Source organism: Podarcis vaucheri, assembly GCF_965113315.1.
Source record: "Podarcis vaucheri genome assembly, chromosome: 13".
In the NCBI taxonomy this organism is placed as follows: Eukaryota; Metazoa; Chordata; class Lepidosauria; order Squamata; family Lacertidae; genus Podarcis; species Podarcis vaucheri.
The window spans coordinates 17,070,722-17,097,975 of NC_138751.1; the positions used below are offsets into that span (position 1 = coordinate 17,070,722).

The 27,254-nt window shown below is 47.9% G+C and overlaps 2 protein-coding genes across 4 annotated transcripts in view; one reads left to right on the plus strand and one right to left on the minus strand.

Annotated features, from left to right (window-relative positions):
• The window catches only part of LOC309516749 (integrin alpha-X-like), a 29,898-nt gene extending 28,297 nt beyond the window's left edge, over nucleotides 1-1,601 (plus strand). For both annotated transcript variants that reach the window (XM_082195562.1, XM_082195563.1), the window contains exons 28-30: nucleotides 411-503; nucleotides 1,058-1,168; nucleotides 1,274-1,601. In XM_082195562.1, coding sequence (XP_082051688.1) covers nucleotides 411-503; nucleotides 1,058-1,168; nucleotides 1,274-1,369 — 300 coding nt within the window. In that variant the 3' untranslated portion in view covers nucleotides 1,370-1,601. The remainder of the gene's footprint in view (nucleotides 1-410; nucleotides 504-1,057; nucleotides 1,169-1,273) is intronic.
• Nucleotides 1,602-2,820: 1,219 nt separating this feature from the next.
• On the minus strand, nucleotides 2,821-27,254 carry MMP25 (matrix metallopeptidase 25). 2 transcript variants are annotated; one of them, XM_082195576.1, is made up of 10 exons: nucleotides 26,694-27,254; nucleotides 13,017-13,149; nucleotides 11,269-11,413; nucleotides 10,451-10,746; nucleotides 9,448-9,621; nucleotides 8,465-8,567; nucleotides 6,750-6,832; nucleotides 5,936-6,088; nucleotides 4,944-5,204; nucleotides 2,821-4,017 (listed from the first exon to the last, which is right to left on the minus strand). In XM_082195576.1, the coding sequence occupies exons 2-10, from the start codon at nucleotides 13,054-13,056 to the stop codon at nucleotides 3,770-3,772; spliced, it is 1,503 nt and encodes a 500-aa protein (XP_082051702.1). In that variant the 5' UTR covers nucleotides 13,057-13,149; nucleotides 26,694-27,254; the 3' UTR covers nucleotides 2,821-3,769. The 2 variants fall into 2 exon arrangements, with proteins under 2 accessions (XP_082051702.1, XP_082051701.1); XM_082195575.1 differs by lacking the exon at nucleotides 26,694-27,254 and adding an exon at nucleotides 24,867-25,037.

A 27,254-nucleotide genomic window follows, 5' to 3' on the forward strand; every position in this document is an offset into this window, starting at 1 on the left:
AAACAAAACAATAATATACAATCCATCATAATATTAAAGTTCTAATAAAACAGTAATCACAATCATGGACAATACACAGACCAATATTAGCAGCCTGTGTAAAGTGCTAAGTTTTTGGAATCTTAAAGAATGCATAAACATTCTTGTGGGGTGGAAAATAATGAAAGAGCCCTCATTTGTATTTAGCTGGCTTTGGGAGTCTCTCTGTAGCAGGTACAGAGAAGCTTTGGCCCTCCAGATGTTGCTGAAGTCTTGGCCAGGTTTGCTAAGGCTGATGGGAGCTGTAGTTCAGCAACATCTGGAGGGCCTGAAGAGTCCTCACTCTTTCCCTACAGAGTTGTGCCAGGGAGAGGGGAGACATTGAGGACCAAATGTCATTGATCTGTTTAATTTGCCTATTGATCCTACAGCTGACGACCCAGAAACTCCATCTTCGGAGCCAAGCCTCTGCGGTGGTTGATGAGACCAGGTTTTTTCAGCCAGAAGAGTTTCAATTCAGTCAGGTAAACTTGTAGGGCATGGTTATGTCATGGACGCTGGACGCGTTGTGTGTGCCTCACCGTGCAAATAGTGGAGCTGGTTACTGAGCACAGAATTCAGTTGCATTGAATCATAGAAATGTAGACTCAAAAGAACTGGTGTTTGAAGGGATCTCCAAGGTCATATCTAGTCCAATCCCTTGCAATGCAGGAATCAGAGCCAAATAATCCCCAACAGATGGCCACCCAACTTTTAAAAACCTCTAATGAAGAAGAATGCACCACCTTCCAATGCCTTGTGGGCCTCAAAAACCTGTTTTCAGTGCCCTGGAATGTATGAAGTAACATTAGGGGTGCCTCTGAGGATGTGCAGAGTTCTTACTCGGCACAATCAGCCTTCCCAAAGGCCACACAATAAGGTATTGCTTTCTCTGATATGCTTTGCTGTCATTTAAACACCTGAACATATTAGCAAATTTCTTTTTTTTGGGGGGGGATCAAGTCTGGCCCAGAGGATTTGAGGGGCACTGCTTATCGTTATGGGCAAGAACTCTGAGTGCCTTTCCTCTCTTTTGCAGATTAGCACTGAAGTTGAGCTGATTTCACCATTCAATCCCATCCCCATCATCGTTGGCAGCACCATCGGAGGAATCCTGCTCTTAGCCATCATCGTGGCAGTCCTGTTTAAGGTAGGCATCTCTCACTTTTGCCATCACACAGACCTCAGAAGAGATATGGGATGCCCTGACAAGACTTAAACCAGGTTCCCCCCCCTCTCTCTTCCCCCTTTCCAGATTGGATTCTTCAAACGCAATCGAGTGTCCCTAGCAGATGAAATTGCGTCAGAACCAGCTGGGCCCAGTGAACAAACTCCTCAAGCGACCAACTAGCTTACAAGGGAAGGAGGAATCATGTGGATCTGGGAGGCAGGACCTAAGGATTCCCTGGGGGAGAGGAATGGGATTTGAGAGGAGTCGTCTGCGGTCCAGGTAGAATGCTAAACTTAAGAAATGTTTTGAAGGAAAAGCAAGAAGTCTGCCTGGGTACACCCTAGCAATTTTGGCTGCTTCCAGACAGATGGCTCCTAGCACTAATAAATCGTTGTTCTGCTGTAATCTACAAGAGGAGTTGCGAACTGTTTTCTACCTTAATTGAGTTGTTTCAAGTCGCCATTTAAAAACAAAAATTCTGAGTGTTCCTTAAAAACAACACAAATAAAAATGACTTATTTATTTATATAGCACTAAAGTTTGTTTATAGGCGTGATTGCTCATTGCTACTCACATGAATTGTCAGAAATTTAAAGGTTGTGTTCCTCATTAGCCATGCTTTGGAGTAGACCCGTTGAAGTTAATTAATATGACTAACTTGGGTCCATTGATCTCAGCGGGTTTACTCTGTGTAAACCTTAGTTGGATGTGTTTAATGTTTGTGTTGTATCAGAAGCGTTTGATAAGAGAAAACAATGTTGCTAAAACGCTAGTGAGTGGAAAGTTTAGGGTTTTTGGGGGGCGGGGATATCAGCATAGTGCTAGACCACTTGTTAATTTAAGCAGTACTTAAATTAGGGGGGAAAGATGGGAGACAGCTTTGGGAAAACCCTTATTACAATATGCAGATTCCCAGTGGAATGTGTTCGACAGAATGGGTTAGGTGCAAGTATCTGGAAATATTTTGTTCTCTCTGTACCAAGACATGTTGCTTCTGCCGTTTTGAAACAGAGGAAGTTGAGGCACAGTGAGCTTAGCAGAATGTCCCCATAAATTAAAAGGAATATGATTCAGTCTTGTGTTGACATCTTCCTGTAATTTTCAGCCTGTGCACCAAACAGCTGCCGTTTTCATAGAATTTCAGAGGAACCTGCTTTTCCTCCCGCCTACCAAATTTCTAAATTGTTTAATTAATGTATAATTTTCTAAGGACTCCTGAGCTTAAGAGAGCCAGCAGTGGCTTAAGTGTTGGACTAAGACCAAGGAGACTCGGCTTCTGTTTGGCCACAAACCTTACTCTGCTTCTAGCTAGTCAACTTTGCAGGGTTATTGTGAGGCTAAAGGTTAGGCAGGCCACGTATGCAACTTTTGGCTTCCTTGGATAGGGTAAAAATAATTTTGAAAATTAATGTATTGTTAGGTGGTAGCTGTTCCCTGCTCTCAAGCTCCCCAGGGGGAATAAAGGAAAGGAAACCAGCAGGTTTCTCTCCTATGATGATTCTGGAAGTTAACTTGGCTCCCTGCAACCCCCCTGATTTAGATCAGGGGTGCTTTCCAGATGTTGTTGACCAGAACCCCTCTTCTTTCAATCCCAGGCGAATGAAGCTGTATAAAAATAAGAGAGTCAGGTGTGCTTTTTAAAGATTTTATTATAAAAATGGAGGCCAAGGCACACCTGTTTACATGACCCCTCCTCACCAATTCCAAATTTTAAATCACCCAATAACTTAATCACCCTTGTTATATTTTCTTGGCATCGGCTCTGAGAACGGAGAGGGAGATTTTTCGAATGCGTACATTGCTGCTCTGATTTGTGTTTTGCACCACAAGTTTGCACGTGGCTATTGTCACAGTGTGGGCAAGCGCCACCCAGAAAGAAGGCCTTCTTTGGTGAAGTATTTGCAGGGAAATGGCCACATCTCTCCCCCCAACCCCCCGGCCATGTAATAAAGCGCATCTTCTCACTAATCCCACTCACCTATCTCTATGTGCATGAAAACACCTTAAGTGCCAGGTCTGCACTTAAGCCCTGATTCAAGATGATGATTAAGCCCTCCGTATGTCTCCCACTGGGAGAAAGGCAGGGAAGGGGCATCACCAGATCAATGGGGATAACTGAAGCTAGATGGAGGATTTAAACTGGGCAGGGCTTGATCCCCAATCCAGGCTTGCGCTGTGTGAAGTAATGTTTTTTAAAAGGAGAGTGCCTCTGAACAGGTACAGAGTGCATTTCCTTCACCCCTGAGAAATCAGACCGTCGCCACATACCTGGGACTAGGGGGAAGAGTTTTCAGGTCAGTGGGTGAGGCCTGCAAGCAGTCTTAGCACCTATTTTTTTAATATAACAAACCAATAACTAAGCATGGAATTGAGGGATGTGGGGAGGAGTAGAGAGGGGCCAAGCAGGTTGGAAGGGGTGAGAGCACCATCAAAGGTGGGTGGGTGGGGAAGGAAGGGAAAGCTTTGGCTCTGAGACTGTTCCTGGGGAGGGACACCACATTCCCTTCCCAGCAGGTCCCTTCCTTTGGGTATTATAAAGTGCATTAGTCTTTCAATACTTTTGTAGCTGCCCAAGATAGGTCAGCAGCTCACGGCCCAAAGGAAGGCCAGGATCCCAAAGGCCAAGACGGGGGCTGCCTTTGGGGCTGCTGCCCCGCAGATGCACATCCCCTTCTCTGGCCCCTGCCGTGGGGAGGGAGGGGGGGACGTGGCAGGGCCCTCGCAGTGCAGCCAGTGATGGGAAATGAAGCGCGGGTAGCCGGCATCGGACTCCACGCTGCCACCAGTGAACTTCCAGAACTGGGTGTCCTTGAAGAAGTAAGTGTCGCCTGCAGGTGAAGAGAGAGAGAGAGACAAAGGCAAAGCTGAGAACGGAGGGAACAGGTTGAGACGCAAGCAGTGAGTTATGCCTATGGCCAGCTGGGGGAGCCAGAGAGGCGCTGTCACCACTTGTATACATGCAAAGCATGATGCCTGAATGGTCATGGCTCCCCCCACAAAGAATTCTGGGAACTGTAGTTTGGAAAGGGTGCTGAGAGTTGTTAGGAGACTGCCTATTCACCTCACAGACATAGCTGTCAACATTTCCCTTTTTTAAGGGAAATTCCCTTATTCCGAATAGGATTCCTCACAAGAAAAGGGAAAAGTTGACAGCTATGCTCACAGAGTACAGTTCCCAAAGTTGTGGTTTTTTTATTGATAAATTTTATTTAATAACAATAACAATAAATCAACAATAACTAACGCAACAGCTAGTCCCTCTTCTCAGGGAAATGCAGCTCTGTGAGTTCAACAGGGAACTCCTAATGATTTTTTTAAATATAAAATTTAATTAAACAACTTTAAACATATCAGACTTCCCAAATGTAGGTGCTGGCTGCTCTGGTTTTTGTGTTTCCTCTCTGCGCACACAAAACAATATACTCCCAAGGTCTCCATTTCCATAACATTTCTGGCTACAGGCCTATTGGGCACATGGGTCACACAACACCCTCTTTTAGAACTGGTTACATTAGAATGGTAGGCTTTCCTTAATTACCCTGGAAAGTTAAGAGTTCCCCATTACCACAACCATTTCCTTCTGTTAGCGACAGTCAGGGCAGTTAAGAAACTGTGGTCTAATTTTTATTTGCAAATCTGTCCAACGAAAAAAGTATATCTTCCTCACCCCTGCCATTATTGTCAGGGAAACCACAGCCAGGAACGGACACATTTGATACTTTCCGAAAGGGAGTCAGTTTCAACGGAAACATACCCTCGTTCCAGCTTGTGATATCATCCAGGTCATTAGGGACTCCTTTCCAAAGGCTGACAGGCTTGGGGTATCCCTGTTCCACCCGACCCATCCGATCATCATAGCGCCAGTACTGGTCCTTTTCGAAGAGGTACGTCTTGCCATTGTGAGGCCACACAAAAACAGCACCCACAACAGTGCGGGGAGGGAGGCCGAGATCGGACACAGGACGGGGGTAGCCCGGGTTCACCTGAGTATTAGTGAAAACCCAGAAGTGGGACCCTGCAGAGAAGGAGGAATGAATGAGGAAGAAAAAGGATCCATTAACAGGAGAGATTCTAGCAGCCTTATGTGAAGGATTTCTGCAGAGCACAGACTATTTGTATCCTACACTCCCACCTTCCTCTCTAGTCCAGACTCCCCAAAGTATTCCTTACATCAGTCAGACACAGTGAATTAACTGGATCTAATAGTCAAGGCTAAATAGACACTCATACTATTTACAAACTGAATTCTGCTCGGAAGCATCTGAGGTTGGGGGGGTGTATTAAAAACACAGTCGCTTTTGATTTATAGTTTTCAGCAGTGTAAAAGCAAGGACCGCTAAAAGTGTAAGTATGTCAGACCTTACGGCCTAGCGCACATTTTAATACATACGCAATGTTCAAATAAAATTAGAAATGGTTTGAAAAGGGAAGCTTCTTCACAAGATTTCAGCTCCCAGGATGTTGTACATTTGCACCCTAGAGTGGTTGTTATTATCTGCATGTATATGCCACCACTCTGAATTGCAAGCTCAGCCTCCTTGCTGCTGCAGGTGAATACTTAAGATTTCACATTGCTTGGATTCCTGCAGCTGGATCCAGGAAACCTCCCAATTCCCAGGGTTCCAGAAAAAAATCCTAAAGGGAAGTTCATTCTCTCAGTTATCACCCTTCTTTAAATATTCGACTGCACTCTACTTCCAAAGAGACCAGAAGCCCCGTCTTCCATTGTCAGTGCGTCACACTCACCAATGAAGAACACAATTTGGCTGTCATTGGCCCGTTCATAGGCAGCATCAATGGCCTTGAAATCCTGGGGAAGCCCGTTCCAAAACCGCAGCGTCTGTGCTGGCTCTAGGGAAACCAGGTGTTGGCTTGGTTGCAGCCTCCAGAAATGTTTTTCTGCGAAAGGGGTTGTATAGGGTGCTATTAGCCAGCTCAGAAACCAAATAACAGTAGCCTCTCCTAAACCCACCGTTTGAAAACTCCAGAAGGCAAACAACATGCCACAGAAAACTTTACAAATGCCAATCAGAGCATTGTTCTTTTGCAAGGAGGTGGCACAGGGGAAAGCGTGTGCAAAGAGCACAATTATATGAACACTGCAGCCTCAGGAGCTCCCTTCTGCGGCTAAGTCAGACCAGGGGGTCCATCAAGCTGTCTACACTGGCTGGCAGCAGCTGTCCAGAATTTCCGATGGGGTTCTCTACCTGGAGACTGTACTGGGGACCACTTGCCAAGCAGATCATAGAGATATGGCTCTTCTCAAAGTAACCTGTGCAACCATTTGCTGTGTTTAAAAAGTCATTATTATTATTGGTGGCTGCTGGAAAAGGATCCCGCCTCCCATCAAACTAGCAGAAAATGGTCGCACCGCAATTCTTATGCACATGGAGTCCTCTGGATAAGGGAAGGATATGTTGCCCTGCAGGTCCAGTGGGCCAAATTACGTGTGATTCTGGAAATCAAAGATTTGTTCTCCCAACAAAAGGTTCGGGTGCCCCCTGCCCGCTCCCAAGCCAGCTAATCTGGAGTATATGTGGGGGGGTGTTGCTTTACTTACTCTTGAAGAAGAAAACTTCCCCGCGGATGTTGGCGATAGCATCAAACCGGGCCTCACAGCGATCAGGTGATGGTGGACGTGGCCTGAAAGGGAGAGAGGGGAGTGCTCAGGACTGCTGCTAACTGGGGATTTGTGAGATCATGATCTGGCTGGTTCTTACCCTATATTATTCTACGCATTCATCGCTTTTGAACAAAGAGTCTCAAAGCAACTTTAAACTACCCAGCTGGTTATTTAACTCTGCAGCCCACACCCAAAACAGTACAGACAACTCTTCCTGTCCCCCTCGCAGCCTCTCCTTGATTTTTTGCCCATGTGTCTGCTCAAGTCTGAGTCCCAAGTCTGGCTCCCAGCTTCATGCAGCTCCTCTTGTTCCTGGGACCAGTTTGAGGTTCCCCCATTGAGCAGACTGACCCCAGTTTAGCAGATCACAGTGTGTGAAACACCTGCCTGCAACAGACCTTCAGCATTTCAGTTTCTTTCAGCTCTCCCTGCTTCCCAGTTTACTGTTATATCCCCTGAACCCCCTCCATGCATGATGCCCACTTACTACTTTAGGGAAAGTGGACTGTACAAATAGGCTAGTTGGCCTTGAAGGTACTAATAGATTCCTTGTTCCTCCCCTGCCCCACCCGCCCCTGGAACTAACATGACTACTCTGGAATTTCAAGCGGACCTGTTATGACATCACAGAAGTTCGGCCAATGACTATAGAGGGTCACCAATAAGCAACACTGCAGTGTTTAGGTTCCCTTTTCCTCTGAAGAACCTTGCCAGCTAGGTTGTTCATATGCTACCAAATACACACAAAAGGGGAACTGAAAGCAAGAGAGAAACAAAACAGCTTCCTCAAGGCAAGTGTGCTCATTACGGAGCTGGAATTTAAGCCTAGAAAGACCCAGATTAAGGTGCACCAGTGTAGCTGTTGGCCTATGTTGGATCTCATCAGGAGGTACTGATAGGATATTGGGCTCTGGGGGCCTGAAAGAATCCAGCAAAGTTTTCCCCATCTCCTGCTTTCAGTCATCAGATCCCATCTTCACTCTCTGACCTGACTGGCTGGTGCTGTTCATCTCCTGTAAGTTGCCTTGGTGTACCCAAAGCTACCAGTCAGTATGCTAAGACAACCCAAAGAATACTTTGCTGTTGACTAGGTTTTTTGGTTTTTCTGGGTTTCTGTGCCATACCTAGTCCGTATTCCCTCACAGTCAATTTAGCTCCAGTACCTTCCAGATGTTTTGGACTAGGGCTTGCCGATCGAAAGGTCGGCGGTTCGAATCCCCGCGGCGGGGTGCGCTCCCGCTGCTCGGTCCCAGCGCCTGCCAACCTAGCAGTTCGAAAGCACCCCCGGGGGCAAGTAGATAAATAGGTACCGCTTACCAGCGGGAAGGTAAACGGCGTTCCGTGTGCTGCGCTGGCTCGCCAGAGCAGCGTTGTCACGCTGGCCACGTGACCCGGAAGTGTCTCCGGACAGCGCTGGCCCCCGGCCAATAGATGTGAGATGGGCGCACAAACCCCACAGTCTGTCAAGACTGGCCCGTTCGGGCAGGGGTATCTTTACCTTTACCTTACCTTCCAGATGTTTTGGACTATGACTCCCATCAACCCCACTCTGTATAGCTCATGGGGTCCAGGATGCTGTGGGCTATAGGTGAGCAACATCTGGAACTACCCACTTCTTGTGGGGTTTCCATATGACAAGGAAGGATACTCACCCTAGCGTGGGTCTGTCGGGTGGCAGGTCAGGGATGGGAAGGTCTGTGGGGACTGGAAATTTTGGGATGTCGGAATCTGGGTATGAACCTGACGGACGCTTACCTGCAGGCAATTAAAAACAACAACAACCGGGGGGGGGGGCAGAAACGAGTCAGAAAAAAACATGAATCATGCATCCAATCACAAGGTGTTCTCTGACATGGGAGAAAACGGAAGAGAGAATACGTATGTATTCAGAAGGATGATGGAACAGAGAAATTGAGATACTCTCTAGAGGCAAAGTATAGATGGCCTTGCCTCACCTTGTGCAACTCTATGACAGGATGTCAAAAATAGACGCTTACAAGAAAATGAAGCAAGCAGCGACATTATGAAAGAAAAAGCAGAAACTGAGACGGAAGAAAGAAGACAACCTGAAAGGGGCGGCGTGTGCAGAGATGCGGAGAAATCTATGCCCAAGTCACACCTGCTGAGGTCACCTTTGTGCCTGAACTCGGTGGATGGTGTAGGCCTCCCCGTCTCTGCTTTGGAAGGGGCCCAGATTCTTGTGGCGGCTGGAGAAGTTTGCTAGGTCAGCCTTGGATTTCAGCAGTCGCCTGGTCAGTATAGGCAGCTAGGAATTCTATGCAGTGAGTGAGCTGGCTTGACAGAGGAGGGGCAAAGTGCTCCTTCCCTCCTCTGCTAAGCTCGCTCACTTACAAGGCTGATCTAGGTCTTTAACCAGCCAGTGTGGAATTTACAGCTCCTGCTCTCTTAGTAGGTTATTTGGGGCAGGGGGTTGGCAAATTGCACTGGGTGTGTTTTACTGCCCCCTGATTGCCAACTGTGTGTCTATGTGTGTGTGTGGGGGGGGGTGTTATAAAAGGATACAGAAAGGAAGGAAGGAAGGGACAGGATGTGATTGGAGGAAGGAGAAGAAACACTGGCCATGGAGATGGGAAGACAGCAGATGAAAACAGGAGGGGACTGGCTAGTCTCTCACCATAGAGTTGTTCAATCCCCATGGCATCATCCTGTGGCAGCTGGTAGAGCTCAGGCGACCCAACAGGTCCCTGGTAATAGGGCATCATGATAGATTCCTTGATGGAAGAATGAGACAGCCCCAAGGCATGGCCAAATTCATGAACTGCTACGGCAAAGAGATCTGTGCCTCGACCTGATATCAGGAGAAAAGGGAAAGGTTACCCATGGGCTTGGCTTCTTCTCCCTGTCAGCCTCTCCAATCAGGTGTTTTATGGTGGTGTATTCCTCAGCATGTTCTCGACACAACAACAGCACATCAGCGAAGGGTTTGTTCTGCTTTAGTTTGCGCTGCGATGTATCCCCAATGCTTCCCCATTCTTGCTATCCAGAGGGAGCTACATCGCAACAAAAGCGGGGGCAAAAATATACGCCAAAGCATTTGCGGTGTGATTTCAGCAGGAAGGTACTGGTATGAAAGGAAGTGGGTGCAACAGTCCCAGAACTTTTGCGGGTGCAAATGGTATCAAAAGCCGGAATAGTGTCTGACTTCCTAGCAGGGCTGTCTTAAGCATATCTGGTGCCGTGGTGCAAAACTCCCTCCGGTGCCCCCCCCCCCAGTTTCCCAGAGTTGCCCACCTTTTTTTAGGGAGGACGGCGCTGCTGGCGGGGCTGGAAGAGGGCGGCTCCTCCGGCGGGAAAGAGACAGAGGCTGGACACGGCGCCTCCCGCCTCAGCTGGCAGCTTCATGCTGTGGTGGCCACGGCAAACGAAGGCTCTGGGTGTGGCGCTGCTTTGGCGCAGCATGGCGGAGGTGGGTGAGGGCGGCAAGCTGATGCCAGGAGGTTCTGTGTCCAGCCACCACCTCTTCCCTGGTGCCCTCCAGAACTTGGCGCCCTGGCGCCCCGCGCCACTAGCCTGTATGGGTAAGACGCCCCTGCCTCCTAGATCGCAACACAAGTGCAAATCATCATGAAAACACACGACTAAAAGGATGTGTGGAGGGACCCTGATTCTGAAGGTACCTGGATACTTGTTGTCTGGGTCATGTATCCATGTCTCTTCATCATCGAAATGAGTGTCGCCAGAAATGGGGTGTTCCCCGGGGAAAAAGGCGTGGGCCAGGGTGCCTCCAGGCCCATCGAAAGGGTAGCTGTCTTCGTGATAGGAGCGGCTGAAGTCCACCACGATGTCAGCTTGCCCAGAAGTCTCCTCTCGGAAGGTCAAAGCTGAGGAACGGCTCCAGGCTCGGAAGGCGAGGGAAATGAGTTCCCGGACTTTATAGGGCTGCAACAGGGAGGCGCGGGGGAAGGAACGGATGCTGCCGTGGGAAAAGGAAAAACGAGGGAATAAGGGAGAGGAAGGCAACAGACTGACAGGGTTGTGAGCAAAAAGATGGAACCCTGGGTTCTATCCAATGTTGTACCTACCCAGAAGAGATCCATTGGAAATGAGAGGTATGACTAACTTAGGCCCATTGATTTCAGAGGGCCTTCTCTTAGTTGGATGCAACCCATAAAGTGAGGGTGAAGAGTCTTTGGCCTTCCAGCTGTTGCTGAACTACAACTCCCATCAGCCCTAGCAAGCATGGCCAAGGGGTAAAGAGGATGGGAATTGTAGTTTGGCATCTTCTAGCGGGCCAAAGATTCCTGACACCTGCCCAAAAAAGGTAAGAAAATGACAGGATGTCTAGAATAAATTAAAAATAGTGGGAAATGGAAACAAATCGTTTATAGCGACGCAAACCGACACCCTTAAAATATTTTAGTGCAAAACCACAGGAAGAAAAGAGTAACAGGAAGTGAGATGTGGTTTTACCCACTCAACCACACCCTCTGCTTACTGCCATGTCAAGCTGGTCTTTGTCCAGACACTGTCGCTGAGGGCATAGCGTCTCCTCCTGCGCCGGCGACGCATCAACTCCGAGGTGCCAATAATGTCAGGAAGGGAACAGCGAGGATGGCTCATCATGTCCAAGGTCTTCTGGTCTGCAAAGGAGAGGAACAGAGGCCACGTCCACACCATGCTCTTGAAGCAAGCATGGGACAAGCAGAAAACGTCTCGGACCTGCGCTTTCTTAGCACACAACAAGCAGAAGTGTGAACGAGCCCCAAGACTCAGCTAAGATTTTATGGTTGTTGGATCGGTTTCGCCCAAACCTTTCTTGTCCAACCACTTGGAGCTCTCCAGGGTGCTGCCCACCTCTCTTGCTCGCTTTGGAGGTTCTGACCCCTGCTTGCCTGATGTTGCCTATCTGGACCTGGGCTATGCCTTGCCTTCCAGAACCTGGCATGACTTTGCTTCCTGGATCTGCAACTAGTGGCCTGTCGCCCCTGGATTCTGGGCCTAGCACATGCCCCCACTGAAGCTAGAGCCCTGCCCTCTAGCTGAGACCAGCTGTGCTCCAGAATTCAACTTGGAGCACCAGGTGTGCTCCTGAGGAGCCCTGCTAAGGTCCCAAACACATCTTTTCTGCAGGTGACTACCTTGACTACACTGCTCTGGGCCCAACATCCCATAGATGATGATGATGATGATGATGATGATGATGATGATAATTTTTTTTAAAAAAATATTTATATCCCACCCTCCCCAGCCAAAGCCGGGCTCAGGGCAGCTAGCAACAGTAAAGTAATACAGCATTCTAAAATCAATTTAAAATCAAGTTAATGACAACCATTGGGCCAGAGTTCTGTGAGGATTACCAAAGGGGGGGGGGTCAGACTGTGCCATGGTCAAAGGCCTGGTGGAACAGCTCTGTCTTGCAGACCCTGCGGAAAGATGTCAAGTCCCGCAGGGCCCTAGTCTCTTGTGACAGAGCGTTCCACCAGATCGGAGCCACAGCTGAAAAAGCCCTGGCTCTAGTTGAGGCCAGCCTAACCTCCCTGTGGCCCGGGACCTCCAAGATGTTTTTGTTTGAAGACCGTAAGGTCCTCCGTGGGACATGCCAGTTGGCTCCTTACCTCTCTCGCCCTGACCCAGCCACTGTGATCCACGCAACGGTCACCTCCAGACTGGATTATTGTAACTCACTCTATGTGGGGCTGCCCTTGAGACTGACCCAGAAACTCCAGTGGGTGCAGAATGACGCGGCGAGACTCCTTACGGGGTCCTCGCTGCGGGATCACATTCACCCGGTGCTATACCAGCTGCACTGGCTCCCGGTGGAGTACAGGATCAGGTTTAAGGTGCTGGTTTTAGCCTTTAAAGCCCTATACGGCCTAGGACCCTCGTACCTATGGGACCACCTCTCCTGGGTGAGGAACCTTTTCAGCCTGACAGGCCTGATCTTTAGACACATGCTCCTGTCAGACTTTAAGAGGTGCATATGGGCTCCGACCACATGGATCATAATGGAAAACATGACGGACAGCTGCGAACTGGCTACGTGTCGTATGAGACAGGCCCTCATTGCAGAGGCAAGAGCAATCTACACACGCTTAGAGACGTTTTTACATACACTTTCCCTGGTGTGAAAGGCTGAGATCTGACACCCAAGAGACCTGCCGGAAAGAGAGATGGCAACACATCCCAACCGACACTGGGGGTGGGGAGAAGGTGTAACCAGATTCACAGTCTCCCAGTACATACCCATCGTCCCGGTCACAGGCAGTCCTGCAAATCTTTGCATTGTTCTGATGGCGCTTTTCAGTTCCTCTGGGCTTTGAAGACGAGCTGCCCTTGGGTCTGGTTGAGGGAGGTAGCCGTAGCGGGTTAACCACTCCTGCGAGGACATAATTAGTGGGGGTTTGTTAGTCAGTACAAGGAATTCCTGGGAACTCTTGGAACTGTGACTCTGTGAGAGGAATTGAGGAACTCTCAACATCCTTGACAAACTGCACTTCCCATGATCCTTTGGGGGAAACCATGACTGTACAAAGTGCTATGATACCTGTTTTGATGTATAGTGCAGATGGGGCAATACTTGGAATACTCCATTTTAAAAAACCTCTTGCTTTCTTTTTGCAGCTGTTTGGTAGATTTGGGGGTTTGAGTGAAAAAAGCAAAGTTGATCAAACAACCCTGAAGTCTTGTATGTCCCTGCTCAGAGTTTTTCCTAAAAACACAAGTGCACACATGAGACCTAGGCAAACAGCCTGCTCTTTAGACTGTTGTGCAAAGATCTGCAGGAGGTTCCTAAGTGCCTTCTGCTCAGCAGGCTTAGAAACCTTCCTGGGCCCCATAAGACATAACTCTCTTAGAAATCCTTTGCAGACCTTGGCGTTCAATGTGACCAAGGTCTAAAGAGGAGTCTGCACACCTGTGGCTGCTGGAGGATGGGACTTGAGTGTGTATCCCTGACCCCATCTACGATTTTCAGCTGTCTGTATTCAAGTGAATGCAGGATCAGAGCTAAAAAAAAAAAAACCCCATCACATTCTATTCTGATTTAAAGAATGTGGAAAGCATGGATGAGGAGGACCCCCCCCCCACGCCCAATAAGTTCAGTCGATTTTTGGTCTTCTAATTATTTTCTGTGACTGAGGAGGACAGATATTCTTCAGGGGATTACCAACTTCCCCTTCCTTTCCCCTGAAGTGAGTGGTGCCTTTCTTGCTACTTGAGGGGAATTGAGAGCAAGGAAAAAGAACTTTTTATGCCTGCAGAGGCTTGGACTCTCTGAAGGGAAACAAACAAACACGCACACACAAACCCCACAACACCCCTGTATCTTTCTTAGCTAAAGAGGAAATGGCTTTTCCTTTTTAAAAGATAAAATCATCTCGGGAAATTAGCATGCAGATAGTAGCCCCTGAGACTACTGCATGGTGAAAGGGATTGGGGAAGTCCGATATATAGCCCCCTACCCCCAAGCCATCTGACTCCTCCTACCATCACCAAACTGGAACACACCTTCTGCATGCTTTAAAACCACAATGTTCCCAGGGCTCTAAATCACGTGTGTGTGTGGGGGGGGGGAGCCTTCTTGGTGCCTTGCAAGGTGCTCGGCCCAGAAGTTGTCCCCACAATTTCTGCATTGCAGGGAGGTTGGACTAGATGACGCTTCCGAATCTATGATTCTGTGGCAACAGTGGGATAGGGCTAAAGCACAGCCCTGTAGCTCCTCTCACCGCACTGATTCCTTCACCTATTCTGAATAAGGGCACCATGCTTTCTTTCTTCTCCGGGCATATCTGAACTACGAAGATATGTATTAGTCTGGGACCAGCTTCATGGCCGAGGCTTTGCCCAAAGTATCTTGGAAATGGCAGCATGTGATTAATGAGCTGCAGGAAGAAGATAGTTTCAGCAAACGCCGACATGCACCTTAAATCAGCCAGCCAGGTAGGCACTCCAAAATGCCCTCTCTTTTTACAGGCAGTCGGTGAAGAATGGAGAAAGAGAGAGAGAAAGAGCGAGAAAGGAAGGAAGGAAGGAAGGAAGGAAGGAAGGAAGGAAGGAAGGAAGGAAGGAAGGGACGAACACAAGAGCAGGAGAAAGAGTGGAAGAAATGAGCTATCCAATGAAGCCAACTGCCAGGAGATCCCAAACGGACAAAAGGACAGTTCTTCTTCCCCCAGGACATTATTATATTTACTATTTTTGGAACCTGCTGTCACAAGATTGGGGTGATGACCCCTTTCAAAGAGGACTAAACAAACTCACAGAAGATAGGTTTATAAATGGCTACTGGTCATGCTGGCTAGGTGCATGGGGCCAGCCTGGAGCCCGGAGGCGCCCACGAGGCTCAGAGACAGTGTGACTCGGAGTATGAATTGCTGGGGCTTCACAGGGCAAGAGGTCTACTCTCTTGCTTGTGGGGATACAGGACGCTGGGCTAGACGCTTTGCCCCCTTGTTCCACCTCCTCAGAGCAGACACACCAAAATCAATAGACTGAGGATGGCTGTGCCCTTTGATTTAAATGGCCCTTCTCTGAGAAGAACTATAACACAGACCCACAGTAAGGTTGTTCTTCAATTCTCAAAGAAAATTGTGAAAATGGCAGGCATGAGACAGGGAGCCGGACACTTGACCAGCTTCCAAACTCTTGCAGCTTCCTAAAGGTAAAGGTAAAGGACCCCTGGACGGTTAAGTCCAGTCAAAGGTGACGCTGGGGTTGTGGTGATCATCTCACTTTCAGGCTGAGGGAGCCAGCGTTTGTCCACAGACAGCTTTCTGGGTCATGTGGCCAGCATGACTAAACAGCTTTTGGAACAACGGGACACTGTGACAGAAACCAGAGCACACGGAAACGTCATTTACCTTCCCACCACAGTGGTACCTATTTATCTACTTGTGCTGGCGTGCTTTCGAACTGCTGGGTTGGCAGGAGCTGGGACAGAGCAACGGGAGCTCACTCTCGGATTAGAACTGCCAACCTTCTGATCAGCAAGCTCAAGAGGCTCAGTGGTTTAGACCACAGCACCACCCACATCCCATGCAGCTTCCTGGGCTGTGTACACACTGTACCTTTAAAGTACATTTGAGGTACATTCTTTGTCCTTAAAGAATTCTAGGCACCTGTGGTTAACCCCTCACAGCCTTGCAGTTCCCAGAAACCCTCAACAAACTACAGTGCCCAGAATGCTTTGGGGGAAAGAATGTGCCTTAAAGGCATACACTTGTGTATGTAGCCTTTGTTCTGGAGGTTTCCCTGAGGAAACGGAGGACTCAAGGGGCTCTCAAGCCTCTATATGAATGCATGTGTATAAACTTAGTGAATCTGCCAAGAGGGTCCCTTGAGGAAGCTTTCCACTGCGGCTCTCAGAGTTCAAAACAAACTTTTAATCGCATAATTTGTCTCATGGGCCTCTGAGAATGGATTCAGCTGAAGGTGTTGAGAGTTTCTATTATGCTTTGCATGTTTATAAGGACTCTAATGCTTTGTATCCAAACTGGCTTTTGATGAAGTTTTCCTACAATGGGCTTCATGATCTGTCAAGCTTGTTTAAGTCTGTGCATACACACACACACTCTGCTATATACAGTATATATATATATATAACAAGGGAAGGCTGGAGCCACACTGTAGTTTGTGTGGTTGCCAAACTCCATCACGATGGAAGAACGGCAGGCATGTGAGCGAGCGAACAGCACGGGCTGCAGATGGTCCAGGCAAGCTGTTTAATGGAGGGGAGAGGCACTTTGCACCTCTCTGTCGAGTTTTGCCAAACCTCTCTGTCCCCATCTCTGTTAAATGCTGCTGCCGTGAGGTTTAATGAAGGAGGGAGGTGCTTCAGAAAAGTGGCTCTGCTCATCCTTTAAAAAGGCTTGAGGCCAGCAATATCAACAGTCCATTGTCTTGCTCTTTCCTGGCATGGTCCTGAGCAGTTTCTCCCAGAAAACCTGCTCTTTAGCACTAAATCGGAACAAACAGCAATCCATGGAAACCCGATTTGTTTCCATTCAGTGCTAAACTGCAGGTTTCCCAGGGAGAAAGCGGCACAGCAAACAGGGGGGTGGATAAGCCCTTGGTATAAATTCAACACCTGACATGGGTTTTCTGGGGCAAGTCTGCACAGAAAGCCTAAATTAATGGTGATGGCTTGCTGAACCTGTGGCCCTTGTTCACACAAGGAGCAAGTGATGTGATAACTGCTCTGGAATTGCACACTACTTCAGCCTGCTGTGGGACGGGGAGAGGATTTGTGGATACACACAACAGAACAAAGCTTTCTTTAATTTTCAGTTTGACAGATTGGGGTTTTTTCTTGTATTGTGCATGCAAGGTTTATTCAAGCTTTTGCTGCCTTTCAATATTAGCTGCCTACCCCATGGAAACGTAATCTAGAAATATTCATACGCATAAACAAATCACAAGCAAGCAAACTCTGTCCTGTCCACAATGACATGTCCGCCAACATGTCATCGTGGAAAACCGGGATGCGTGTCTCCCAGGATGTGCTCCTTGTGCAAGTCACGTGACCTGCGCAAGATTGCAGCCCCAAAAATTGGATGTCCCAATTTAATTAGGGCAGTTGAGGGGTATGCAATGACTGGCAGCGGCTCTCTAGGGCAGGGGTCAGCAAACCAAGGCCCGGGGGCCGGATCCGGCCTAATCGCCTTCTCAATTCGGCCCGTGGACGGTCCGGGAATCAGCGTGTTTTTACATGAGTAGAACGTGTCCTTTTATTTAAAATGCATCTTTGGGTTATTTGTGGCGCATAGGAATTGGTTCATTTCCCCCCTCAAAATATAGTCTGGCCCCCCCACAAGGGCTGAGGGACAGTGGACCGGCCCCCTGCTGAAAAAGTTTGCTGCCCCCTGCTCTAGGGTATCAGACATGGGTCTCTCCTGGAGATATCAGACCTTGGATATTTTGGAAGGCTCTGTCACTGAACTCCAGCCCTTGGAGGAAAAGTGATGGGAAAGCCTTCTCTGCTCAACACTCTGCTGTCAGTCTGAGCTGACAGCACAAGGCTAAATGGATGGACAGCCTGCCTGGCTTTGTGTAAGGCTGTTTCCTATGTAGTCCCAGAAGGGGATGCTGCAAAGACCGAGTGCTGATCTCATGGGGGAGCGCCCAGCAACATCCTCTGGGCTGGAGGGCTGGCCTGAGTGAGCTTCACAGATTCCCGATTCACCACAGCCCCCTGCCCTGCTCAAAGGCCCCTTTGTTTCGTTCCCTGAAGGCTGCTGTGGAATCCAAGAGCCGCCCCCTAGTTTCTCTGGACCCCCATGACCTCCCCACAACCAGCCTTTTTGCACCAGTTTCCAGGATGGACCTTTCTCCTTCTGTGTATCTATCTATCTGCACAGAGGCGCGAACACACGCCCTGCTGTTTCCAGCTGGTGGGATATGGGTGAGTTGCCATTTTCTCTTAGAAAGGTCAAGTGGCTGGCGGAAATCATCTTCCCAGAGGAAGCACAAAATAGGTAGCCATGGGAACCAGTGGAAGGAGTCCAAACCAAGAGCGGCTAGATCCCCAGATCTACTAGTTGGAAGGGATCCCCCCTCTCCAAAGAAGTGGGGTGAGCATAAAAAAAATGGTGCAAAGAGGAGGGAGGGTCTTACTGCCGCATCCCGCAACACCGCAAAACCTGCCTGAGAGTGTAGTATGAATCATTTATAATAAAAGCACTTTTGAAAATGTGCCGAACACTCTGCAATATTAATTGCGTTCATCGTCACTAATGGAGCCCACAAGAAGGGAAAGGAGGAAATTGTTCCCCAGCAACTGATACTGTTCAGTGCTACACTGCCTCTGAACATGGATGCTCCATTGAGCCATTGACGCGGGTGGTGCTGTAGGTTAAACCACAGAGCCTAGGACTTGCCGATCAGAAGGTCAGCGGTTTGAATCCCCGTTGCTCAGTCGCTGCTCCTGCCAACCTAGCAGTTCGAAAGCACCTCAAAGTGCAAGTAGATAAATAGGTACCACTCCGGCGGGAAGGTAAATGGCGTTTCCGTGCACTGCTGTGTTTCGCCAGAAGCGGCTTAGTCATGCTGGCCTCATGACCCGGAAGCTGTATGCCGGCTCCCTCGGCCAATAAAGTGAGATGAGCGCCGCAACCCCAGTCAGTCACAACTGGACCTAATGGTCAGGGATCCCTTTACCTTTACCTTTTAAACCAGCAACCATCATCACATTTTGCAGCAGTAAATTCCACACACCAATTATGCGTTGTGTAAAAAAGGAAAAGAATCGTGGAGGAGGAAGAGAACAGAGCCCACCTAGTCTGGTTTGGTGTGTAAAGCTCTACCGCTAATCTAGAATATGATCCCACACAGCCAGAGATTGTTGGAAGTGCAAACAGCAGAGATCATTCCATTTGTGACGCAAGTGTTAATCCTATTAATGTTAAAGTCAAATGGTGTTGCTTAGCAACTATACAGGCATGATCCTTCCTGTACTCCGATTGGCTGTTTAGTTCTGAGGGAATTTTCCTCTATATGTGTTGTACAAGATCTGAACCAGGAAAGACAAAATCTCTTTGTTCTTTTTATTATACACTATTTTTCTTTATTCTGCTCAGCAAACTGTTATCATAACTTTTCTCTCTGGACTCTGTTTGCATTATTTAAGTGGCTTTGCTAAGAGGGATTAGGCACACTGCAAAATGTAGTTGTCTGAGGAAAGGATAGCAGGAGGTTACTCAAGGAAGTGAGCCAAGCTGCATGTTGCAGGTATTAGCAGTAAAAACCCAGAGTCTCTAGCAAGTTTGATTGGGGGAAGATGGGGGAAGGGAAGTCTATTTCAATGGTCAGTTATGGCAATCACACTCAGAACATGAGAGGCATGAGCATCCAACGGGTGCATTTTTTTGTGGCCCTCAATTTTAGTTTCAGTTTTGAGTGTCTCGGGTGCTGCTTGAATGCCAAAAAAAGTATTTTGAGAAAAGCACTCCTCCACAATCTATTTTAATGTGGTTTGTTCATCTGATTCATAGATGCAGGAAACCTAAATGTTGTTGTTTGGGGGCGTCTAAAGAAAAACTCCCCAAGTATGCCAAAAGGAAACGAATGGATATAATGCACGCAGCCCCATCCCTGCCACTGTTATTTTATTCTTTATTTATAAATTTACAAACCGCCCTATACCCCGGAGGTCTCAGGGAGGTTCACAGAGAAGATCCAACATTAAAACCAATATATATACAAGATACACAAAGAAGGAACACCACTCAGACCAATAGTCAGCTCCATAGGCTCACCTCTACAAAATCTCGCTAAATTTCTCGCTAAGCAACTTCAGCCCTATGCAGAATCCATCGCTTCACACGTTACTAACTCCTTCCAGTTCATAGAAACAATAAAGAAGCAATACCTACATCCCGATGACCTACTTGTGAGCTTCGATGTTGTATCTCTCTTCACTCAAGTGCCCATTAATGAAGCCTTGACAGCCATTCAAAACAAATACAACCCCCCCAAATACATCCTGGACCTGACCAACCACTGCCTAACCAACACGTACTTCATCCACAATGGACAAAGATACAAACAGATAGAAGGAGCACCTATGGGATCACCCCTCTCACCGGTCATCGCAAATTTGTACATGGAACACTTTGAAACCAATGCTTTAGACAAGTCAGAACACAAACCCAAACTTTGGCTCAGATATGTTGACGACACCTTTGTAATTTGGCCACACGGGAAAGAAAAACTAGATAGCTTCCTCACACATCTCAACAGCCTACACCCCAAAATACAATTCACTATGGAAATAGAAGACAACAACCAACTCCCCTTTCTTGACGTCCTAATCTACAAAAAACCTGATGGCTCCCTAGGACACACTATCTACCAGAAAAAAACACACACCAACCGCTACTTACATGCACAATCACACCACCACCCTGCACAAATAAACTCCGTAGCCAAGACTCTCATCTCCAGAACCAAACGCCTGGCTGACAAAGACCACTTGACAACTGAGTTACAGAATCTCTCAAATGTGTTAATCGCCAATGGATACCAGAAAAACAGGGTTACGAAGCTAATCCAAAAAGAAACACCCCCCAAAAACCAAGACACAGAAGAAAACAATGGCATGGCCCTCCTTCCTTATATCAAGGGCACTACAGACAAAATCAGCAAAATCCTCCATAAACACAATATCAAAACAGCCTTCTGCACCAACCAAAAAATAGCCAATATCCTCAGAAACCCAAAAGACAAAATCCAGCTGGAAAACCAAGGGGTCTATGAAATACCCTGCAAAGTCTGCCCAGCCACGTACATTGGACAAACTAACAGACGAATAAATGCACGTATCGCAGAACACAAGAATGCCGTCAAAAAAGAAGAAAAAACTTCCTCTCTTTTCCAACACATGAAAGAAACAGGACACGAAATTAATTTTGCAGATTCCAAATTGCTCTTTAACATGGAACATCACCACAAGAGAATAATCATGGAAGCCATCGAGATAGAGAAACACCCTCACAACATGAACAAGCGTGACGACACGTCCCGCCTGCCAGACATCTGGAAATTAGCCCTCCCCACAAAAACCGACACCAGAACCAGAGGCACACAGAACGCCGTCACCAATCAACCACACCAGACCCAAACCCAGACCCTCTCCACAGACATATTACAGACTCCATCCAGTAGCCAAACTATAGTGGCACCTCCGGATGCTGCACCCCCCTGCAATCCCTACACAGATCTGGCTGGCACAAGGCACAAAACCACAGCTCGCCCCTATACACGAAGCCAAGCCAGAACACAACTAAATGCAGCACAGCCATCTTCTCAGAAAAACTCTTCACAAGCTCAAGAGGTCAAGACACAAAAGCTTTAGCAACTAATCTACACTTAATGACCCACCCAGTGGTATTCAGAATATCACTCATGAAATCACTCAAGATATCCCTCAAGTAATTAAGGAACAAAAGAAGAAGAGGCACACTAATCTAGGAACTTCCTCTCTGCCCAGAACGTTGGAGGCTATACACCACACCCCTCAACAGTATTTATAGGAACTCAAACACCAGATTCTGCTCTGTTCCAGTAACAAGAAGCCGAAAGCACCAGCCTGAAGATGACGAGTGAGACCTCGTCGAAACGTCGCACAGACACCCCGACTCTTACACGGGAAGACACCCGAAGACACCAAAACCTGCATTCCTGTACCCGTGAAAATCTACGAAAGCATATATATATATATATATATATATATGCAGGTTTTGGTGTCTTCGGGTGTCTTCCCGTGTAAGAGTCGGGGTGTCTGTGCGACGTTTCGACGAGGTCTCACTCGTCATCTTCAGGCTGGTGCTTTCGGCTTCTTGTTACTGGAACCAGCCTGAAGATGACGAGTGAGACCTCGTCGAAACGTCGCACAGACACCCCGACTCTTACACGGGAAGACACCCGAAGACACCAAAACCTGCATTCCTGTACCCGTGAAAATCTACGAAAGCAAATATATATATATATATATATATAAACAACAACCCAATGACACCCCTCCCCAGGAAAAAAAAGATGCCACTAGCATCTTAATGGTTCACAATCCTACAGATACAAGCTTGTCTGTACACTTGGCTCCCACTGGCACTACTCTTAGAAAAGAGGCTGACGCAGGAGAAAGATATTAAGATGGCAGTGGACTTCTGAACTGATCCTGGCAGCTAGAGCCACGGCTGAGATGTTTCCACTTCATTAAAAGCCACAGAGACTTTCAAGTTTATGTCCCCACTTTTCCTGGCAGGGATCTTGTATCTTTAACAATTTACTCGGTTGCAGGGTTCTGCCTGGCACCGATCTATTCAAAATGCAGGAATCCTGCCCCCCAAATTTTGGTGGCAAACCCTTTCAATGAGCTAAACACTGGGGAAAACTGGGCCCTGGTTTTCTGTTCCAGGAAGGAGAGGTGCACATAGTGATAGTGGTGCGTTCAAGGTAGGACTTTAGGGTACAGAGGCAATGAGCAGGAACTTAGTACAACGAGCAGGAAGACACCTCCCAAATTGCAAATCTGGCTTGTATTTTGGAGTAGCTACTGGGAAAGAGCCATAGCTCAGTGGCAGAGCATCTGCCTCGCTGGGGATTGAACTTCTGCTTGCATCTGCAGGTAGAGCTGCCTGAAACCCTGGGGAGCTTCTGCCAGTCAGAGTTGACAGTACTGAGCAAGATGGACCAATGAGATGACTCAGGATAAGGCACCTTCCTGCATCCCTAAATGACACTCAAAAAAGGATATGTCCTTTAAGTTCGGAGAGTGAATGGCAATCCCACTCGTGCCTTAATAGCAGAAGAACAATTGTTTGGCAGCACTAGGAGTCCTATGTCTGGAAGCAACACCCTAAGGCACATTACCAGCTAAAGGGAGACCCCCTGCTCCAAAGAATATGTGCATTGCCAAACTGCAGCACTGGGGCGCAATGGTATCCTGATTCATTCTAAGCAAAGCCTTCTATCCTGGAAGCAGACCATCCTTTATCTAAGACAGGGGTAGGCAACCTAAGGCCCGGGGGCCGGATGCGGCCCAATCGCCTTCTCAATCCGGCCCGCGGACGGTCCGAGAATCAGCATGTTTTTACATGAGTAGAATGTGTCCTTTTATTTAAAATGCATCTCTGGGTTATTTGTAGGGCATAGGAATTCATTCACCCCCCCCCCAAAAAAAAATAGTCTGGCCCACCACATGGTCTGAGGGACCACAGCTGAAAAAGGTTGCTGACTCCTGATCTAAGAGGATGCTAGCATTTTTTAGTCAGGTTTCTTCCAGGTGTGGGCTTATTACAGTAAAAACAGGTCATTATAATATTGAAAACAGGTCATTTGCAAAAGAGCTGGCTTTTAAAATAAAAGCTTGCCAGCTTTTTCCTGGAAAGGGTCAATCCAGATTAAATGAGGCTGGGCAGGAAGAGAGGCTGGCATTTTGATGCCAATGACCGTTGTGCATGGAGAAGCATCCATCCCATAATTACCACCCATCTGAAAGCACCCTCGTGCAGAAGCCTCTTTCAATGTGTTAGCCTAGAAGAGTGCATGTGTCTGATTATATTATCAAATTTGCACCTCCCACTGGATTTAGGAGTGTGAAGGGTGGGTAGCGATATCCTATCCTGCAACAGGAGCAGCAAAAATGAAAGGTGGTGGGCAGCTTCAGCCACCAGGACTCCTTGACTTTGTTAAGTGAGCTGATCAAGTCACAGGGACTTGGGGGTGAATCTGTGGGATGCAAAGTTAGAAAAATCTGCAGGATCCCAATACCCAGACTTATTGAGACACAATCTGAGTTCAGCAAGTGTACAGACTCAAAGCTACAGAGGATAGCTACTCTTTGAACTTGCCTTGCATATTTAGAAAATGATTCAAAAATAAGATTCCAGGGGTTTGTCCCCCGCACCCCAGGCAAAGGATGGTATTGGGGGGTGGGGACCAATCAAAAAGGACAATTAAAGGCATCAAATTGGAAAGGACAGACAGATGGTGGCAGATCTCTCAGTTTTTCTCCAACAGAGGACAGAATATACCCTTTTCCGTGTCTATAGATAAGGGGTGGGGGGACAGGATACAGAGGTCAGATTGCACATTACCAAGAGGCGAAAAATTATCCCTAGATAACTGAGGCAGGGGGGCAGGAGGGAGAAAACAGGATCAATTATTTCCCAACAGCAGGCAATTTGAAACACGAAACCTCAAGGAAATGGATCGATTTTATCCCTCTTTCAGGGGCAAGAGATAAAGAGATAGGAGCTTCTCCTTCACCCCAGTCCCAGAGATTTTGGGACAGAGTCCAGCTCCCACTTATTACAAACCACTGGGCATAATTATTTTTTTCACAAACACCGACAAGTCCTTCCACAGCCCCCTCTAATTCCAGGCACTAGCTTCTTCCCAAGGGGGTACTGGCCAGCAGAACTCCTCCCCAGCTTTAAGCCCTGAACCCTAATGATCTCCTAGAGAATCTGCTGTCCCAACTCCCCATAAACACTAGATCCCCCCCAAAAAACCTCAGGAGTCCTGACTCCTAGCACCCTTACCCTAAACCCCCAGACCCCGCTCTTTCCTGAGAAAACCCAGGCATCTTGGACTCACCAGCCCTCTGGTCATCTCCTGGGTGCTAGAGGGTGCTGCCCTGGTCTGGGGGAAAGTCCAGAGGCAGAGAGATGCCAAGAGGAGCAGCATCTTTGCTTTCCTGTTGAGGCACTGATGCCTCCAGCTGCAGCTCTGGCCCTAGACAGCAGCTCCTGTTTCCCCCGCCCCCTTCCTCTCTCAGTTCTCTTTCTCTGCTCCTGCTGAGAAAATCCATCCCAGTCACAGAGCATCCCAGTTTCCCCCCAGGGGAAGCAGATTCAGAGGGGGATATGGGGGGAGGGGGGACAGGAACTCCTGGGTTTCCTAAAAGGGGGAGCAGGATGGGAAGTGGGGCTCTGTGGTTCTTGCAAGGTGAGTGTAAGCTACTCGGAAGAGTTACAGCAGCACAGGGTTGGAGTTAAGCAACTCTGCAGTCCTAAATTCTCTGGGTCAAGGGTATAGTTGTCACCCCACTGGGAACAAGCCCCACTGAATTCAATAGGAGTAGGCATGGTTACGATTGCAATGTCCGTCTTCCGCGGGTCTTCCTTCTCAGTCAACATGAGACTTAAGGCTTTTCCAGACTGGTTTTGGGGGTTGTTCACAGAGAGGTTTCTGCAACATATCATTGACACGGTAACAGTGAATAAGTGCTGGGTTTATACTGGACTGTCTACACATCATTCTGCTTAATTACTTGTTCTGACAGCTGCATATTCCCTCATTGCAGCTCTATGATTCCATGATCTAGGACAGGTACGTCCAACAGGTAGATCATGAACTGCCAGTAGATCACCGGACCTCTGTGGTAGATCACTGGCTCAATAATTTTGGCTCCCCTAAAAAACAGGCCTTCCTTGTTCCTAAAAAAGCTCAACAACATTGACCTCAACCCCCAGAAAGGTGGTAGATCACTGCCAGTTTTTAACTCGGTGAGTAGATCGCAGTCTCTTGGGAGCTGGCCACCCCTGATCTAGGACTTTTGATGCTTCCCAAAAGATACAGCATTACTGCTGTCCAGAGGGGCAAACTTGTGGTTTAGCACAAAAAATGCAAAACACTCGTGTGCACATCTGTGGTATGAAAGTTATAGGATTTCAGCAGAAAGCTATGGGGCATGCCCCAGTTTTGAAAACGATGCTAAACCTCCGGTTTGAAACTTTTGCTTGCGCAAAACAATATTGAAAGCAGGGGCATGATTTACTACATTTATCCCCAAGCCCTTCCTCCTGAAGGAAAAGAGACACGACAAAACATTTGAAAACATACAAGCTGACCTGACACCATCATGAGCACAAATAATCATAAATGAATAATAATAATAATAAGTCTGGAGGGGACCTTATACTTTTGCTTGGTTAAACAAAAGTCAGGACACCTGGGTTCTTTCTGCCGTTGTAGAGGAGGGGATGAAACCGTCTAGACCAGCCTTTCACCAACTGAGTTAGATAATTCACAAATCCCTGATTTCTCCCCCCCCCCTCGTTATCACGTCCCCCCCCCGGTTTCGCTTTGCATCGTTTTGCAGAGGAAACTAACACATCACACTCTCGCCTCCCTTTGCTCAATTTCTTCCTAAACTCGCTGCTTAATTTCCTGCTTCACACCTGGCTACCCCCTGATGGGACTCAGTCTAGGGCATCCTAATGCAGATAAGCTTAGAGGTGGGGGAGGAAGGCCGGGTCTGCAAGAATGGAAGCTGCAGGGGTGAATGGGTCCGTGTACAAACACCGGATTTGAAAGGCAGGTGAGTCAAAAGTTGCAGGAGTTTGATCCAGCATCAGCAACTGCCTTCCAGTGACAAATATATTTTAGCACAAAGCAAAAAGGTCTTAACAAAATACTCACGTGGAAGGATGCAGGAGGAACATTTAGAAGAACTGATTTCACCCCAGAAACAGCCGCGTTGCACTATTTGGGGAGAGGGCTCCGTATGCACAGACGCCCCGCAGATTCACACGTGCATGCAAATCGTTTTATCTCAGGGGCCGAAAACGCATGAAGGGCCCGCAGTGAGAAGTATGTACTGCGGTCTTGGAAGTGATAGAAACGCCCAGTCTGTCACCTCCTTTGGCTCTTCCCTACATTTCACGTTGCCTCCCTCGTGTAATTGAACGTGTGCACGTGGTCACTTTCCCTTTAGTGCGTCCTGGTAAGGCAACCTTTTCCTGAAACGCCCTCGCCTCCTGAAGGGCTGCATACGTTGTCTGTCCGGTCCTTATAGGACTTGTCCGTCCCCCCCACTCCCAGTTTCACATATTGGGGCTTAGCTTTAGAAGCTGGGAAAGAGATGATGAGAAGCATGTGCAAAATGCATTTGGGGCCCCCCCGCGTGGAATTATGGGGCAGGGCTCTCAAGAAAGCTCCAGCCCGGGCTGCTTCGTTTTGACTTTGGATAGGCTGCAGCCT